This window comes from Argopecten irradians, chromosome 1 (assembly GCF_041381155.1).
Source record: "Argopecten irradians isolate NY chromosome 1, Ai_NY, whole genome shotgun sequence".
Classification (NCBI taxonomy): domain Eukaryota; kingdom Metazoa; phylum Mollusca; class Bivalvia; order Pectinida; family Pectinidae; genus Argopecten; species Argopecten irradians.
In genome coordinates this window covers 7,644,172-7,662,893 of record NC_091134.1, presented here as the reverse complement: position 1 = coordinate 7,662,893, position 18,722 = coordinate 7,644,172, and the positions used below count along the sequence as shown (strand labels likewise).

Genomic DNA, 18,722 nt, shown 5'->3' with positions numbered 1-18,722 from the left:
AATGGACTTTCAAATCTAGACTAATAGAAAGCTGGTTCAAAAAGTTGTTTTATCGTACTTGGTTTTTTTATTGTTTTCCTACCTTTTTTCTTCTTCTTTTAGGTGCCTTTATAATTGGCAAATCATCATCAATATCATTTATAGTGCTTGAGGTCTTTGATGTCCCTGTGATCACCACCTAAAAGAAAGGAAGAAAAGTCTCCATAATACTTAGCAATTCTCCCAAATAGTGTTCAAACTCACAACTTGGAAGTATTTGTTAGTAGAATGACCAATTAGATCTTTACTAATTGGCTTGTTTGTTTGTTTGATTAATTAACGTCCTATTAACAGCCAGGGTCATATAAGGACGGCCTCCCATGTATGCGGTGTGTTGCGTGTATGTGTGCGAGTAGCGTGTTTTGGGAGACTGTGGTATATTCATGTTGTGTCTTCTTGTATAGTGGAACTGTTACTAATTGGCTACTATAGACCTTGCTAATATTGCATATCATTATAATCTGTGTTATTATAACTATTTGTGTAATGATCCAAATATAACTGAACACTAAATATCATGATTTTCTTTTATATTGAAGTAATACCTTTCTTTTATGTACTGGCTTGGATTTCTCTTTGTCTTCCCAGAACTTGCACATTTCTTCACCTTTACATGTACAGACGAAAATAAATTCTTTGATATTTTTTTTACTTGAAAAAATATTGATAAACTTTCAAATATTAACTTTCTTATGGGTAACAAAATATCATATAAATCAAGTGATTTAACACCCATTCATTTCCGAAACAGATTTCCATTCTGAGTAAATAAATTTATACACAAGGATCCTACATTTGTTCAATGTAATTTGTATAAACTTCCTATCAATGATGTCATTAATTTATTAAGTCATCTGAATGATAGTGGCTCTTTAAATGATGTATCTCATTTTATTCAAGTTGGGATTATTTTGTACCTGTTATTACCCTTGCTTTCGTAACAATTCTTGTGTTTCTTTCTTTTTTCACAGGTCCTCTGATGGGGATGAAAATGTTGGCCAAGTCTTCTGGAATAAGACCTTGGTTCACTAAAGGATGCCCACTGACAAACTGGCCTCATGCATGGCACAAGGGGTCTGTGTTATTAACACCCCAAGGTCCTGGTGTATGCTGGTTAGAGACGTATTCTTGTTCTACAGGTGCCAATTTTGTCTTGTCTATGGCATTTTTGTTTAACGGGAATACTCCACATTTGCGGAAAGCAGTCTTGATGTTATGGACAGAAAAAGCTTTATCAATGGCAGCCCTGAGGACCTGACCAAGCCTGAAATGAGCAAAGTGTTGATTCTTATTTCCTGTTAAGAAGCTTTTTTAAGGAGTGTAAGTACATTATCTTCAAAATTTATCTTTTATCTATCATAATGTTAAATAGAGATACTTTTAGCCTTTTAATTTAGTTTTTTTTTAATTAAGCATTGCTGTCATTTTTCTTTGACTTCATTGGAGTATAAAAGCAATTTTGTTTGCAATCTGTATGATTCCGCGTATAGCTGTATACATTTGTTTTGTTCTGTTTTTAATCTTAAGTAGTGTATACCTGTTTTTTCCAATTACCAATTTAGGATTTGCATATCCGATAGAAATTGAAATGTCTGCTACAGATTTCTTCAGAGGCCTAAAAAGTACAACATCTAAGGGCTGGAGAAGATGTGTGGTATGCGGTGGCAGGAAATAAAGGAGCACTTCATTTTCGATAGCCATCTTTATACATTCAACCGACAGATGACTTTCGTGGTTATCCATAATCAACATGATTGGCCGTTCCTTTGTGGCATGTACAAGAAAAATTTGTTGAAACCACTTTTTGAAGAGTTCTGAATCCATATAGCCATTTGGGGAAATTCCAAACAGCCAATCTTGAGGAATGCCTACATTCAGAAATAATCACAAGGTACTATTTGTGTATTTGCATATATTACAGAGTTATCTGTTCATGCACTTCATGCAGCAAGTCATTGATGTGTACGAAATATATTTATCTCTGTTAATCTAGTTAATTATAACTTGGAATGATCTTGATAATAAATCTGCAATTAGTTCAGAATTACAATTAGAAATTATCCATAATAAAAATATTTGGATGTGAACATATATAATTATACTGAATTCCCCAGCTGTAACTGAATCAGTAAGATTGTATGTGACTTTTTATTATGTAAAACCTTCATTGAATGCATGATATTATAAAATTAATATAATTTATAGTTTATTTTATCTTTCAGTTTATGTACCTTCTCTGTAGATGCCACTAGGAAAGGATTTCTCAAAAATGACAAAGGATGGTAGAACTTGTCCAGAAGCAGAAACACAAATGGTTGCAGTTGTATGTTGTGTTGTGACGACCTGTCTTGTGTATGATTGATTATTGCTAGTACAGACTTTGTCTTTACTAATGTTTCCTTTGCCAAAGCCTGTCTCGTCTACATTATAGATTCGATGAGGCTTGTCTGTGAGATCTGTGAGAAAAAATTGTGAAAGATTAAGGACAAATACAAAGGAGAAAAATGAAGGACAAGATACAATTTACTACCAAGCTTGGATCAAAAGGTTTATCCTGCAATAAATTGCTAACCGTTATGACAATGCTAGATTTTTCACCCGAAAGAAAGAAAAACAGGCTATGGGACACTTCCCCTTTCTCTAAATACACAAATGATGGTTATATCAAAATATACAAATAATTGACATTTGAAAAAAATATTTTATGTACATACTGTAATCTTCCAAAGTCTTTTGTAAGAGACTGAAATGCTGGTTCATAACGGTTTCATTTGCCATCCTGATACGTCCACCATCAATAGTCTGGGGTGTCCTCATTTTAAATTCTGGGTGTCTTGTAAGGAAATTTCGAAACCATTTCCTTGATGGACCATTTTCGCCCATACTGCTTTTTCGTCCACTTTTTTCTACTACACCCCTTGCAAACGTCCTGACCATTTTACTGGTCATTGGTAAGGACCTTTTTTGCGAATAGTTCATGTAAGTGCACAGACTAGTTTCTTCATCTTTTGACAGAACTTTTGTTTGATGACCTTTTAAAAGTCCCAATGTGTGTCGTTTAATTGTATTAACTCCAATCTTATAAATACTAGAGGCTTTCCTCAAGCTCATACCCTTCTTTACATCCCTCACTGCTTCCTCCAGTGATTCTTTGCTGTACTGTTTATATTTTCCTTGAAATAAAATAATTTTATACATGTAAAGGTTTTTTTCTTAAAGTATTTGTTTACTTTTTTTGTATTGATCTATAGAAAACTTGAGAGCAGTGACAGAAATTGGTAAATTATTTTCAAGACAACTTGAAACTTGTTTCAGTTTTAGAAGTTAGCTGCCAAAAATACTGTGTAGCTAATTTCTGCAAAACTGTGTACATCTCCAGCCGTGTTTCTATTTTACATTAGTCGATAGTTACATTATAAAAATATGGGATGAAAAATGAATTTAAAATCACTCAATATAGTATGTACAGGTTATATTATATACATGTAATAAATAGTCCACAGTGTAAGGGAAGTAACTCTCACAAGTGATAGCCACTGATTCGGTGCCAAATCGAGCGCACCTTGTACATGGTTTCATTTCGCATGCGCAGACGTCGTTTGCCAAGAGGATATGGCCGTCTGCACACACCAGTCGGAAAATTTGCTTGTAGACACGATACTACAGAATATCTGGATACATCTCTCAACAAATTTGTATTTTGAATATATTTCACGACATTTTGTCGTTTATAAAAGCAAAACATGTTTTTAAACATGGAAAACTAGAGTCGTCCCATGGGGTGATCGAGACGAGAACACTGGATTTCAGGTACTTACCCATATCTTTTGCTTATAAACACCATTCCTATCTGCCGTCATGTGAATATATCGCCGTTGGATGACGTCATGCTAATAACGGAATGACGTAATCAACAATAAACAGCGAATGTTTAATGCATATGAATTCGAGCCATTTTTTATTGAAAAGTGTGCCATTTTGGGTAGCGTGCCAATTTGGGTAACATCACGTTATGTCAGTTTATGACGACGCAGAGGATGTAAATAGCCTCATAAACGATACAAGTATTTCTGATGCTAATTGTAATAATCAGGAATCAGAGCTTGATACCTCCATCCTCGATGAAGCTGAAGCTTCAATGGATGGGGATGAGGAGATAGGGGCAGATGTGACCCCAAAATTGGCTAATATAGCCAATAAAGCTTTTTCCTGCACTATGAATATTGATATCATCAAGAAAAAGCAGGAAATATATCTTAGGCTAAAAAATTATGAGCGGCTTGTTGTTCCTCAAATTAATAAGGACATTTTCAGACGTTTGAGGAAGCAGCATGGCTTTGTTCAAAAGAACGACTTACGTTTTATGAACGTACAGCGGGCCATAACAAAAGGAGCATCAGCGGTGACTCGTATGGCCAATGACTTACTTGTTGGAGAGAAAACAAGTAAGACGAATGAGTACATCAAAATTTGTACAGATGTTTTATCCTTTCTGGGGCATGCCAACACAACACTGTCCCACAATCGTCGGGAATTGCTAAGACCAGTCCTGAAAAGTGATCATGTCGGTCTGTGTGACAATAGCGTTCCAGTTACTAACTGGTTATTTGGGGATGATCTCCTCAAAACTGTAAAGGAGGCACGACAGTCTAATGGTGTGGGAAGAGACTACAATCAGCAGTACTCTTCAAAAAACTGGAAAAGGTCGAGGGATTACAACTCCTCCAATCACAACAAACAACACAACCAGACACCAAAGAACAACTTCCACAAAAAGAAGAAGTAGATGGAAGTACCTGTACCATAGAGACGAAAGTGTCATCTCAGCAGGTAAATACTGATTTTGATAATTTTGTGATAATAACTAGGAAACAATCTGTGGAAGACATAGCGACTTTCACAGGTGGGAGAATAGTTAATTTTTTTAATCACTGGAAGTCACTGACATCTGATCAGGAAATACTCTACACTGTGAAGGGTTTAGAAATTAATTTTATTTCAAAACCTGTTCAACAAAATAAGCCAAGATGTCATTCTTTTTCTGATAAAGACGCAGAGGCAATTTCAACAGAAATATCAAATTTAATTCGGAAAGACGTGATTATAAAAACTTTCCATGAACAATCACCTATATTTTTGAGACCGAAAAAAGACAATTTTTTTCGAATGATATTAAATTTAAAACGCCTGAATGAGTCAGTTCAGTATAACCATTTCAAAATGGATTCTTTGGTTTCTGCAATTCAAATGATGCAACCACATTGTTATATGGCTTCCATTGACTTGAAAGATGCCTACTATTGTATTCCAATTGCTAAACATCATCAAAAATATTTGAAGTTTGCATCGGACGGACAGTTATATAAATTCAAGGCTTGCCCAATGGGGTTAACAACTGCTCCGAGAGTTTTTACAAAATTATTAAAACCAATTTTCTCTCATCTTAGACAATCAGGTCATCAGTCAGTTGTTTACATTGATGATACATACTTACAGGGAGAAACTATGGAAACTTGTCAGTACAATGTACAGGCCACTGTGACTCAGTTGAGAAATTGTGGGTTTGTTCTTCATCCAGAAAAATCTGTTTTTCATGCATCACAAACAATTGTTTTTCTTAGTTTTGTTTTTAACTCGATAGAGATGTCAGCTTCATTGACAACAGAGAGACAGGAGAAAATCATATCAGTATGTGCTCTATATTTACAGCACCGAGGTCCATCAATTAGGGATCTGAGTGTAGTAATTGGGCATTTAGTGTCTAGTTTGCCTGCTGTGCCTTATGGACAGCTGTTTTATCGGCAGTTAGAAAACGAGAAAATCTCTGCTTTGAAACTAGCTAAAGGAAATTTTGAGATGAAATTCCAGTTCTCTGGATTAGGTCGAGCTGACCTAAAATGGTGGTTGGATAGTATATCAACTTCAAAGTCTCCAATTTCACACGGTCAACCAGACCTCATACTTGAAACAGATTCCAGCCAGAAGGGATGGGGGTGTTATTGCCGTTCCCTCAATGTTCGAGCTGGGGGGCTAGAATTACAAGCTGCTTTCTTCTCATTAAAAGCTTTATGCAATGATAAGAAAAATATTCACATTCAGTTATTAATGGACTCTATGACTGCTGTATCATATATCCGGGAACAAGGGGGCAGTAGGTCCCTTGAATGTAATGCTATGGCTAGAAAAGATAGTCATGGGCTTATGCTCGGCATATCTGGTTAAGTTCTACTCACATTCCTGGGATAGACAATAGATCAGCTGATTACGAAAGTAGAAATTTTAATACAGAAACTGAGTGGATGCTCTCAAAGGTAGTTTTCGAGAGATCAATGAAACACTTAAATTTCATTCCTGATATTGATCTTTTTGCATCAAGGTTAAACCGACAAATTCTAAAATATGTGTCATGGAGGCCTGAACCTGAAGCATTTGCGGTAGATGCATTTACTATGACATGGTCTAAATATAATTTTTATTGTTTTCCCCCTTTCAGCCTGCTACCAGCTGTTCTTCAAAAGATTTCTATAGAACAAACGACGGGAATTGTGGTGCTTCCAAACTGGCCAACACAACCATATTATGCAACAGCAATGAACATGCTTATTTTAAAACCACTGTTGCTAAAAAGAAACAAACAGTTTCTCAAGTTGCCACTTCATCAAGAAATGATTCACCAAATCTGGGAGAAACTCGACCTTCTGGTCTGTCATTTATTCGGAAATCCATCGAGGGTCAAAACCTTTCACAACAAGTACTGATATCATTGTGTCCTCCTGGCGGCCAAAGACATCAAAGCAGTACCAGTGTTATCTCAAACAGTGGATGGAGTTCTGCAGTCAACGGAATTTGGATCCCTTTCGATCTAATGTGCGAACAGTCCTAATGTTTTTAACACAGCTGTTTGAGAAAGGAGTGTTGTATTCGGCTATTAACACTGCCAAGAGTGCCCTATCAAAAGAAATTAATTTGGAAGACAAAGTAATTGGTACTTTGGGTCAACACGCGTTGGTTAAACGTTTCATGAGAGGTGTTGATAATCAGCGACCCAGTCTACCGAGATACACCCACACGTGGGATGTGAAAACTGTGTTAAATTATCTGGAATCAATTAACATTGGAAATATTTCGTTGAAAAATCTTACTCTCAAGCTGACAATGCTTTTAGCATTAGTTTCTGGCCAGCGTGTCCAAACACTTCACACTTTATCTGTAAACAATATCAAATGTGTGGAAGATAATGTTGAAATAAAAGTGACAGCCTTGTTAAAACAAAGCAAACCAGGTAAACATGTGTCAGTGCTAACATTTGAGAAGTTCAGCAACGAAAATTTGTGTGTGGTGATTCATTTATTGAAATACATTAAAATGACAACTGACATTCGTGAAGATGATAGACTATTAACCAGTTTTCATAAACCTCATAAAAGTGTTTCGGCCAGCACTATCTCAAGGTTCAAGGTGGATTTAACTGTTATGTCATTAAGTGGTATCGATACAGAAATATTTAAATCCCATAGCACCCGGCACACATGGTGTTCCAGTATCACAGATAATGGAAAAGGTGGGATGGCGATTTGCAAAAACTTTCCAAAAAATTTATAACAGATCGGATAATATTCTTTAAAAATCGTGGTGACTTTAAACAATATACTGACATTGTCATGTTTTGGAATTTATTGTGGCTTTTATTGGTGTATGATATAATCATATTGACATCTATATCTCGGTTTTATCGTTATTTTTCTAATCTTATCAAATGGCCTCAGAGCTTTCAACTCTCATGTGGTTCCGCAGTGACCTTGACATGTGATGAAGTAGAATTGATAAATTAAACGAGACTTACCTGGAAGTTGAAGTTTGATTGGAATTCTACTTCATCACTGTCGGGAACGGAGGAATCACATGCCCGCCCTTTATTTTTACAAAGGTGCATATATAATTTCATTTTCAGTTCCTTTTTATTGGATTATCTTTTAATATGGAATTATTCGGTGATTGTCAATTACTGGTGTTTTTCCCACCTATACACGTGATTCATTTTCGACCATTTGATGTTAAATACTGAAGTCCAGCTAGCTAGCGCTATCTCATGTAATTCCTCCGTTCCCGACAGTGATGAAGTAGAATTCCAATCAAACTTCAACTTCCAGGTAAGTCTCGTTTAATTTATCAATTAAATTACTATACGCAGTTACAACGGTATATATTTTTACGGAATGTTTGGGTCATTTTCGGTAGAATCTTCAAATATAAGAATCTATTCTACATTTCCGAACACATGGATTTGTTATTTATTTTCTCTCTCCTGGCGATGTCTGGAATGTAAGAGATACCCATGATGATATTATGTAAGTTTAAACACTGGTTCTAGTTACAATCGGATATAATGAATGCAAATATTACCTAAAAATATGTTCACGTTTTAGGCCTATCTTCACGAGTGCATTACATGAGCTTGACGTTCTGTCAACCATACAGTGTAAGTGTGTAACGTAACAGTTAAGCATAAATTGATACTCCTGTGTTATAGAGATGTTAATTATACTTTAAGAGGGTAATTTTTGTATATATTTGCAATGCATTGTTGGCGGGGCGTCAGGCTCTATTATATATATAGCTACATGTACCTGGGTAATATTGTAAAACATCTTTCTACTTTTTGTCTAAAAACATGTTATGGTTTTTTTCTCTCTCAGTCTCTGTGTTTTTTATTTTTTGTTTTACTTCTACTTTTGAAGTTCTGTTTTCTGCTAAACACTATATTTATGTCCCCCAAACGAAGTGGGGGGACATATTGTTTTTGCTCCGTTTCTTATTATTATTATTATTACAAGCTAACCGATATTTACATAATATATAATTTTCAGTCATGTGGACATGACGTACATAGGAATTATTTTACATAATGAATAATTTGCGTGCCCCTGTGCTTGGGCTGAGGTGACCAATATTACATTTAAGGGTCCCGGAATAGCAGTTGAGATGGGTTGTTTTTATCTTGTACATACGTTCCTTTCCACATATTCATAATTCTAAATACAACTGTCGAAGACAGATATATCTGGATCAAATTATCGATGAAAAGTTACATAATACATATGTATAAGACCACGATCAAGTGTATTGTGGGTAGAGATAGGCCTAGGACGTCTCCTTGCAGGCGGTATATGGAATTTTCAAATTATTATTTGCCTAGATGAAATAAATGATTTGTTTTAATGTCCATGAGACAGGAGTCATCTCGTCTTTCCGTGTCAACACCAAAATAAAACTAACAGGCCTATTCAAGGACACGTCCTTGGCCTAGCTACTGTAAGATACTGACCATGTATATATCCGATGTAAATCCTCAGATATATAATTATTTTTTCACTTCTCTGCGTGTTCAACCCTCACATCTCTACATAATTAAATGACAGCAAGCTCTGTTTACTCAGAGAAAATGACACAACAAGGGATTGGCGAAAAATGGCACATCCTCATCTTTGGATGGCCGAATATTTATTAAAAGTTATTTTAAGGTTATTTAACACTTTTAACTTGTATTTTCTGTGAGTAAAGGTGCGGCCTATAAATTAAGCGCCCACCTATGAACAAGCTAACAAGCATACAAATAAGATGTCCATATGACGAACGTACATCAATATACACATGAAAATAGTGTAAATTAGCATCTTATCAATATTAAAACACACATATAGACATCCAAAGTTTACATTATATGACAAACAAAATTAAATATCAACAGTTTGCATAATCCACATCTAAGGAAATCAGTTGCATGAAATTACAGTATATGGGTTGAGGTGGGAGGGTTGAAAATGTTTTCTGTGATCTATGTGTAGAAGTTTTCTGGAACAGCTGGAGGAATTAAAGATGGCGGTCAGCTGAAAATTTGATCTGGCCCCTATGGGGTTTACACTCGGAAAAAGGGGTCATCGATCATGTGATGTCGATTAGCCAATGAAAACGCATTGTGATAAATAAAGCCGGGAAATTTAAATCCAGTATCTGCGCTTGTGAAAAAAGTTGTCTATTGCTAGACTTTTTATTTTTTCACTTCTCTGCGTGTTCAACCCTCACATCTCTACATAATTAAATGACAGCAAGCTCTGTTTACTCAGAGAAAATGACACAACAAGGGATTGGCGGAAAATGGCACATCCTCATCTTTGGATGGCCGAATATTTATTAAAAGTTATTTTAAGGTTATTTAACACTTTTAACTTGTATTTTCTGTGAGTAAAGGTGCGGCCTATAAATTAAGCGCCACAAGACATCATAAAAGAGAAACGTTATGATGACGCCGCCACCCTTGCTGGCCTTGTACTGTCAAATTTAACTTATTGCCTTAATAACAATATAAATTCATAATTATAAACATTATTTAAAAGAATAACAGGTGAACATATCAAAATAACCAATAATTACTAAATTGGCACTCGGTTATAATGTACATTTGGCAAAGCAAAAGTCAAGTTGCTCATAAAAGAAAAACAATCCTTGAAAACCTTCCAATGGGAAGGGCGTACCGCCACTACCCTGGGAATACATAGTTACAAAAACCTGCAAAGAATTAAACATTAAATATCAATGAAAAGAAAAAGAGTGAGAATCAAAATAATGTCTCTGAATTCCAAATGGATTGGGCGTACCGCCACTGATCCAAGTGAAATCAATAAGTCCATACAAAACAGAATCTCACAATATACTTCTAGTTACATACATGTATATGTACATTTAAAGAAAGAGCAAATCATGGAGGGCGTACCGCCACTATTCCATTGCAAAGAAAAGTCATCTAACTATAAATGTACTGCCAAAAATAATTTTAACAACTGTATGTTAACACAGATAAAACTATTCAAGACACATTCATATCTGACAGAGCAGGTGAGCGGATATATTTCTTAAATGCATCAGTTTTCCAACGTCCTAAAGTGCGTAGTTGTGAATCAGAGAAATTGCATGTCGAACTAGCATGACTGGCTCCTCCAATGCGAAAGGAGTGACCTTTGTATCTAGAAGCATCTAAACCACAGGTCAAAAGGCAATCATGAACTAAGGATTCGAATCTTCTCCGAGAAAGGGGATTCGAAAGTTTGTCTATAAAAAGACAACCACTACTAGCGCCACGTTGCTTAACGTAAGCATGCAGGGCTTGTACCGGACAGAAAGGATGTCGAGGTAGAGCAACAATAGGAACCGAATGGGGTTGTTGACTAATGTTGTGTTTGAAGTTTTTGAAAACTAGATGAACTTTGACAGCCTGATCATTCTTCACTTCAAACGACACATCCTCTAACTGTAATACTCTTTCAGATTGTGGCTTGGTAAAAGCTAACAACTCCCCAATCCGGGCTAAAGCATAAAATGCTGTTGTGAATATAGCCCGGAACATCAGGTTGTCATAACTACATGTAACCATATGTGGCAAACACCGGCATAGACGATGTAAAATTGGTTGTGTGATGGGTAAGCGCGTATCAAAAGAAGGAGCTAATCGAGCTACACCATTAACTGCTTTGCGAACTAAGAAAACCTTAGTTGGGTCGTACATATTATTGACCTTGTGTACAAAAGCTAAAGCAGAAAGCTGGGACAATATTGTACTATGAGCCTTCCCATTTTTGTAGGCATAGGCAACATAAAGGGCTACAATAGTATATGGTACAGGAAACTGTAATGGAATGCCCAAATAAACCCTGCAAAAGTCAGAAATACTCTGAAGGGCTTTATTATATAATTTCCTGGATGCTGGGGTAAGAGATGCATGTACAAGGCTGGTTAACGTTGGAATAAGGCTGCAGGCTTCAGATGACTGGGGACTGTTGTTGGAAGTCTGTCCGCAGAGGGCAGCAGTGTCTTGAATAGCTCTACCTGTGAACGAGACAAAGCATCAGCCAAAACGTTCTGAGCACCAGGAATATGAGTTGCCCGTACCATGATATTATGTTGCAGGCAATTCAAGACTAATATACGAATTAGGGCCATAATCTGGGGGTCCCGAGAAGTCTGATTATTTATGATAGACACTAGAGACAAGTTATCAGTGAATAACCAAATAGCCTTTTGCGAAAAATGTGCTGCCCATACCACTAACGCTACAACAATGGGGTAGAGTTCCAAAATGTTGATATGTGGTGTTTCACATGGGAGGTTCCATGTACCAGAAAACCACGAGTTGCCAAATACAGCACCGTATCCTATTGTGGATGAAGCATCTGTATATAAACTCAATGTGTCTGATGTCAGCCAGGTATCTGAGAGGAAAAAACTCTTTCCGTTGAAACGATCTAAAAATTCGCCCCACATGTTCAGATCTGCTCGACCACCACTATTAAGACGAATTTTGTAACTAGGTTTTCTAATACCTTTTGTTAAGTCTATCAATCGTCGTAGAAATGGGCGACCAGGTACCACAACACTGGTTGCAAATTGAAGTTTTCCAATAATGGACTGAAGTTCTTTGAGAGTTATTTTCTTTTTGTTCTGGAATGCTCTACATAGATTCCTACATTCATCTAATTTGTCTAATGGCAATCTAGCTTCTTGTAATATTGTATCTAATGTAATGCCAAGAAACGGCATGACCTGGTCCGGGCCAAAAGTTTTATCTGGAGCCAGGGGTACTCCTATCTCTGAACATAATTTAGTAAAATTTTGGAGACTTTGAGCACATTGGGAAAGGGAAGATTCGATAAATAAAAAATCATCCAAAACATGAACTATGGCTGATGCTTTGCAGTGCCGATATGCCGCCCATTCAATGGCCGTACTGAATGCCTCAAATATTCTACAACTTTCAGCAAGTCCCATGGGAAGACACTTATCATAATAAAATTGATTTTTCCATTTAAAACCGAGTAGGTGCCGCTGACTTGGATGAATTGGAATTATCCGAAATGCGGACTCTATATCAGTTTTGGCCAAAAATGCATTTGGTAGATGTTTAATAAATGAAATAGCATCTTGAATATTATGATATTGTACTGATGAATATTCTTCAGGTATCCCATCATTCACTGAACTACCATTGGGATAACTGAGGTGGTGAATTAAACGAAATTGACCTTCTATCTTCTTTGGAACTACACCTAGAGGACTTATATGCATATTAGGAAAAGGGGGCTCTACAAAAGGCCCAGCAATTCTGCCTGCCTCTAATTCTTTCTTTAACTTCTTATCAACCACCTCAGGCATATCAATCGCAGATTTTAAATTATTGCAAGTGTGGCCCATGGGACTGCCTTCAAAGTGAATTTCAAAACCTTTTGAGAAACCATTGATTAAAAACATGGCTTTATCCTTGTCATACTCCTCAAGTACCAGTGCTAATGCTTTGACATTAATAGGGGTAGTAATGTCGAGGGCGTTGGGGTCCAAAACCACTACCGCGGGGGAAAAATCTTGGCTGGTTGGAGGTGTTTTGACGGGGACGAAAAGTTTGCCGAAAACGCGGGGGTGTCTGTATATGTGGACGGGAATGTGCCATAACTGGGCATTGCGTTACCGGATGTTTGGCATTACAAATGCCACATTTATGGGAGTAGCGACAACCACCACAATACTCGCCGCGAGCAAATTTGTGACATATTCCCGGTTTATTTGTCGATGATCCCGAGGTCGGACGACGGGAGAGAGCTTCATTCCATAGCTCGAGATGAAGCATGTCCCAACGGAGGGAGTAATTAGCATTTGCGCGGAGACGCCGAAAATTGGTGTCATAAAATTGCCAATCAGCTGGTTTTGATGCTAAATTGCGTATCATGGACTGGTACTTGAGGAGCTGAGGATATGCTGCCTGATCATTTAAACAAAAAACGGCAATATAAATGGAGAATTTCGTCGTCCATTCTTCGATGGTTAGGGGTTTGTTGGTTGTGTCTTTGTGTACCCACTGAATGTTTGTATTTCCACTGTCATCTGTAGACAGTACCATTTGTAAAGAGTCAGTGTTCTTTTCTGTTATTGAACTCATGTCCACAAACTTGCCCATTAGTATGTTTTGTTTAATTTTAGGATCAACCAGATCCACTAGTGGGGTGGTTATCTGAGCCCCGGCTGAAAAACTAGTCAGTTCATCAGAAGTAGTTGTCATGCTGGCGAGTTGATTAGCAGGAAGGATTATCGAATCTAACCCACCTACAGAGTCCTCCACGGTGACAGCACTCGCACTATGATTAGAGGTGGCTGGGGTATTTGAGGTCATGAGTGGAGGTCCTACGTCTTGTGGCATGGCACTGCCGGACTGTGCATTAGCAGCAATACCGCCAGTTGATATTGTCCCGGTTTGGTTCCTTGCCTCCTGTAAGCCTGCTTTAAAGGCCTCCTTCATCAGGGCCTTTAACCGGTCTTCAGTTATAGAGGTTGTCCCCCTTTCAGGTTCCTGGGACACATCCCTTGAATCGGCGTCCGGCACAGAAGCTGTGTTAGCCTGTTGTTGTTGCGGCTCTGGCGCATGAACATTATTTGTAGCTGCCGTCCGGCGCTTCTTGGGAGGCATGGTCTAGGAAATAAAGAAAGGAAAGCCAGAACATTTTTTTTTTTTTTTTTTTTTTTTTTTTTTTTTTTTTTTTAAACCTTCACCTTCTTATTTACAAGATACAGGAGCACTTAACAGATGTACACCCCAACATTTAATGCAATGGTAAATATCCATACATTGACAACAAATCTCTAAAATTTGAAAAGAAATGTTGCTATAATATGAGAAAAAGGCAGGGTAAAATGATATTGTAGGGTGCATAAATGCTTATCATAAACTCGAGACTCACAAATCATATTATTAAATAAGATATGATTTCAACCAATAATGTCGATTATGTAATGTAATATAGATATCAAGTAGCCGGCCAAAGGCAAGGCAAAATTCAAGAATTAATATAAGGCAAATTGAGTCAGACTCACAAGTAATCCATTCTGATGAAGCCGGCCAAAGGCAGGGCAAAATTCATTTAATAATGTAAACATTCAAAAATTCTGAGCCAGAGACTCACAAGTAATCTTATTCTGATGAAGCCGGCCAAAGGCAGGGCAAAATTCATTTAGTATTGTAAACGTTCAAAATTCTGAGCCATAGACTCACAAGATCTACTAACTTCATATATAGTACAAGCAGCTCTGGGTTTACACCTCTACCGAAGCAGAATATGGCGTATATGCCGAAGCAAGGCCCTGAGAAGCGGTACATTATTAAAGAAAGCAACTATTTTTTTTTTTTTTTTTTTACACAGTTTAAAAGTATTTTGTAATGTAGTCAATAATAGATAAGCTTATATTGATTTACTAAATATTGCTATACAGTTGCTCCAAGAATACTATAACAGACTCCAAAAGAATTAAAACTAAATAATATATAATAACTGAAAAGCATAAACTTGCAAGAAATTCAATTTATGAAAGGCTATTTAAAAAATATTGTTGTCTGAATTGAAATGACAGTCTTCGCATAATAAAGCTATTGGGAAAGGGGGGACAACTCGTATCAACACGCATGAACAACGACAGCTGAAAGTCTAATCTGAGCCGAGGGCAAAAATCACACAACTTTTAATAGATCGAAAGTAGGGTTTCTGATCCCGAAGATGAACCCCGTCAGTATGTAAAAGAGGAAATACATTCCAGATTGACCGCCTATGGTCCCAAAGAATAGCCCGAGGCATACACAAACGTTCTGCTAGGAGAGAATTAACCTGAGAAACACGATCATTGTAAACTTCTACCGATACATCCCCTTTACGAGTGCGGGTCGAGGCTCGGAAAAATAACTTACAAACTGCAACCTTTCTAACACCACCTATATCTAAGAGCCAATCTACAAATGCACACAACTCCCGAACAACCGACTCTGGGTCTGCCGAAGGACTACTCAAATCATTGCCCCCGCACTGTAAACAAACCAAGTCAAAATGTGACTCGCGATAACTGCGTGAAAATTCTCTTACGATTCGATTGATACTACCGCCAGGAAGCCCAGTAAATCTAACTGAATCATACTGAAGTCCTAGATTCGACCGAGATGGTAGCTCGTTTACATAACGTGAAAGCCGAGATATAAAGCTATGGCCCAACACTAAAACATTCCTACGAGACGCCATTACGCTGTCAGACATGGTTCATTGGAACACGTGTTTGACCCAATCATGTAAACAAACCGCATATATCTCAAGCGAATTCACTCACCAGGAATCCAATGTGTCCTGTACGTAGAAAAAGAAACAGATGTTTGAAAATGTTTTCTGTGATCTATGTGTAGAAGTTTTTCTGGAACGGCTGGAGGAATTAAAGATGGCGGTCAGCTGAAAATTTGATCTGGCCCCTATGGGGTTTACACTCGGAAAAAGGGGTCATCGATCATGTGATGTCGATTAGCCAATGAAAACGCATTGTGATAAATAAAGCCGGGAAATTTAAATCCAGTATCTGCGCTTGTGAAAAAAGTTGTCTATTGCTAGACTTTTTATTTAATATCTGCTTTTTTTACATACAGTGATTTTTTTATAAGAAGCAGATAACATTGTTGTATGATAGAGTATTTCCTTATAGGAAAAATAAAAAATTGTAAATGTAATGTGCATGTAGCTGTTTTCTTTAATATACCTGGTATACGATAATCTTTTTTATCTTTTATTTTTATAATCTTTGTTATTTTATTGATTTTTTCTGATATGCTCGAACGTCGTTGAAGACACCCCCTGAGAGGAATGAGCTAGATTTCGCCGAGACGAAGCACAGGTCGTGTTACGTTGATACGGAGAAAACGACAGTTTTCATTTTATACCATGGAATATCAAAGTTATATTATGCATTGAGAAATTGTACAATACAATCTTTTTTAGATTATATCTTTCTACTGCGTATGCATCGTAAAATTCTACTGAGTTGCATGAAAAAAATCACGATAACTGCAGCAAGGACGTATATGAGAAGGATAAGTCACAATGGGTTTTGGGGGAGTACAAGGCAGGAGCTTTTGTGTTTGTGCACTGACCGTGACGTTGGGCGACGGCTGATTTTCCTTTGATATCCGCCGGCGCAGCCTTTGATGTAGCTTGCGGGTGCGAGGGTTACCGTCTTACTTTCTGAAGCGGGCCGTCATTTCATGAGTTGTCGTATTTTTTTAACGAAAGTTTAAGACATAGCCTCTAAATCTGCCGTCCTTAAAATAAGTTATAAACGTTGTGAAATTTAATAAACTTTACATTGGTGTTTCGTTTGACTCGATAAGACAAGTATTTGTTGAGAAAAACGGTTTGTATTCCCGGTTCATAGGCGTCTCGCGTGGTGTTTAGTAATGTAAAGAGACAGACACGAATCCTTCTTACTTATAAATCCTTGACTGCAGGTACAGTGTAGGCCTAATGTTATACAATGCACAGTCGATGTCGAGAACAGATCCGATTTGATGCATTCAACTCAAATATAAAGAAATGAATGCTATAGCCGAAACCTTTTGAACTCAGAGATAGTCAAAGATCGCTTTTTTAATGAATAAGAAGAAATAAACACGAAAAAATCACGATAGCTGCTCGCAACCCAGTGGTACCGCGGTTCATCGGTTTTCGACGGCGAAAGACCAAAATAGATTTTTTACACACAATGTCAAACATATTCAATTGAACTCATTAATTATATGTGTCAGAAGCATGATGTTTTTTGTGCAATATTTCATGAAATTCATCTACTAAACGAAGCCTTGTATCCACAAACGCTGTAATTAAGATTTACATTGTAGCCTACGTATGCCTACTGTTTCTTTTTGTCAAAGTGACGTTTAAATAATGAAATGTTCCAAGATAAAGTAACACCATTATTTAAAACTATGTTAAGCTGTATATGAGTGCAAATTGTCACCATAATACCGCAAATGAGTGCTTATTCAATCCTTCAAAACGTCAGCTTGCAAGGTCGAATCATTCGGGCTCATATATAGAGGACTAAAAAGTGACGTCATTGGAATGTTCGGGATCAAATCGTCAAATTTAGAAATGGTAATCAGAATAAAGAAATTAATCATTTATTTACTCACATCGCAATATTTTCATATCGCAACTGTTACAGGAAATTCTTATTACCTGGTATCGAGTTCTATGCCTGATTAATCTCGATATTTAGTGTTGAAAATATCTGGTTTATTGATATTATTCCGCTACTTTTGTTGAGTTTGAATTCGCAAATTCGAAGGGCGTCAGAACGCTTGTTTTCAACCGGAATCAACACCGTAGTGATAAAGACCTTCCAAGTAAATTTTTGCATCGACATAAAAAGTTGATTTTCTCAAAAAGTAAGAAAAATAAAATACATTAATTTTGCTGGAACACTAAAAAAATCATTCTGATTTCGGAACAGTTGGAATCATGAAGATACCTCTAACAGTATTTTTATTATTATTATTATATATTATGTAAGTAACAAGCTAACCGATACTTACATTACATATATATATATATATATATCATTGGCTTCTTAGGTAAAATATGTGTTTTCGTTTAAATATCACATACAGTGTCTATAACAATAATGACAATAAAAAAGCTAACCGAGTTTTATAACATATAGGTATAATTCTTTTTCACAAAAAATAATACGGGCAGCCACTTGAAACGTCATGATATACACGTGCATATCAAAAGGTCTCCAATACTTTTAAATGACATACATGTATGTATCAAATTACTAGT

General features: G+C 36.8%; 1 protein-coding gene and 1 long non-coding RNA gene across 2 annotated transcripts; one reads left to right on the top strand and one right to left on the bottom strand.

Annotated features, from left to right (window-relative positions):
* The first annotated feature begins 1,188 nt into the window (after positions 1–1,188).
* On the top strand, positions 1,189–2,654 carry LOC138309393 (uncharacterized). The gene is made up of 3 exons (XR_011206267.1): positions 1,189–1,359; positions 1,641–1,930; positions 2,262–2,654. It is a non-coding gene; the product is annotated as an uncharacterized lncRNA (long non-coding RNA).
* A 6,843-nt stretch (positions 2,655–9,497) lies between these two features.
* LOC138316534 (uncharacterized) lies at positions 9,498–16,501 on the bottom strand. The gene is made up of 2 exons (XM_069258221.1): positions 16,225–16,501; positions 9,498–14,548 (listed from the first exon to the last, which is right to left on the bottom strand). Exon 2 carries the CDS (start codon positions 14,543–14,545, stop codon positions 13,388–13,390), a length of 1,158 nt encoding a protein of 385 aa, XP_069114322.1. The 5' UTR covers positions 14,546–14,548; positions 16,225–16,501; the 3' UTR covers positions 9,498–13,387.
* Between the last annotated feature and the right edge of the window lie 2,221 nt (positions 16,502–18,722).

Excerpts from the sequence above, each read along its gene's own strand:
- LOC138316534 (XM_069258221.1), bottom strand. The coding sequence starts at position 14,545 with ATGCCTCCCAAGAAGCGCCGGACGGCAGCTACAAATAATGTTCATGCG.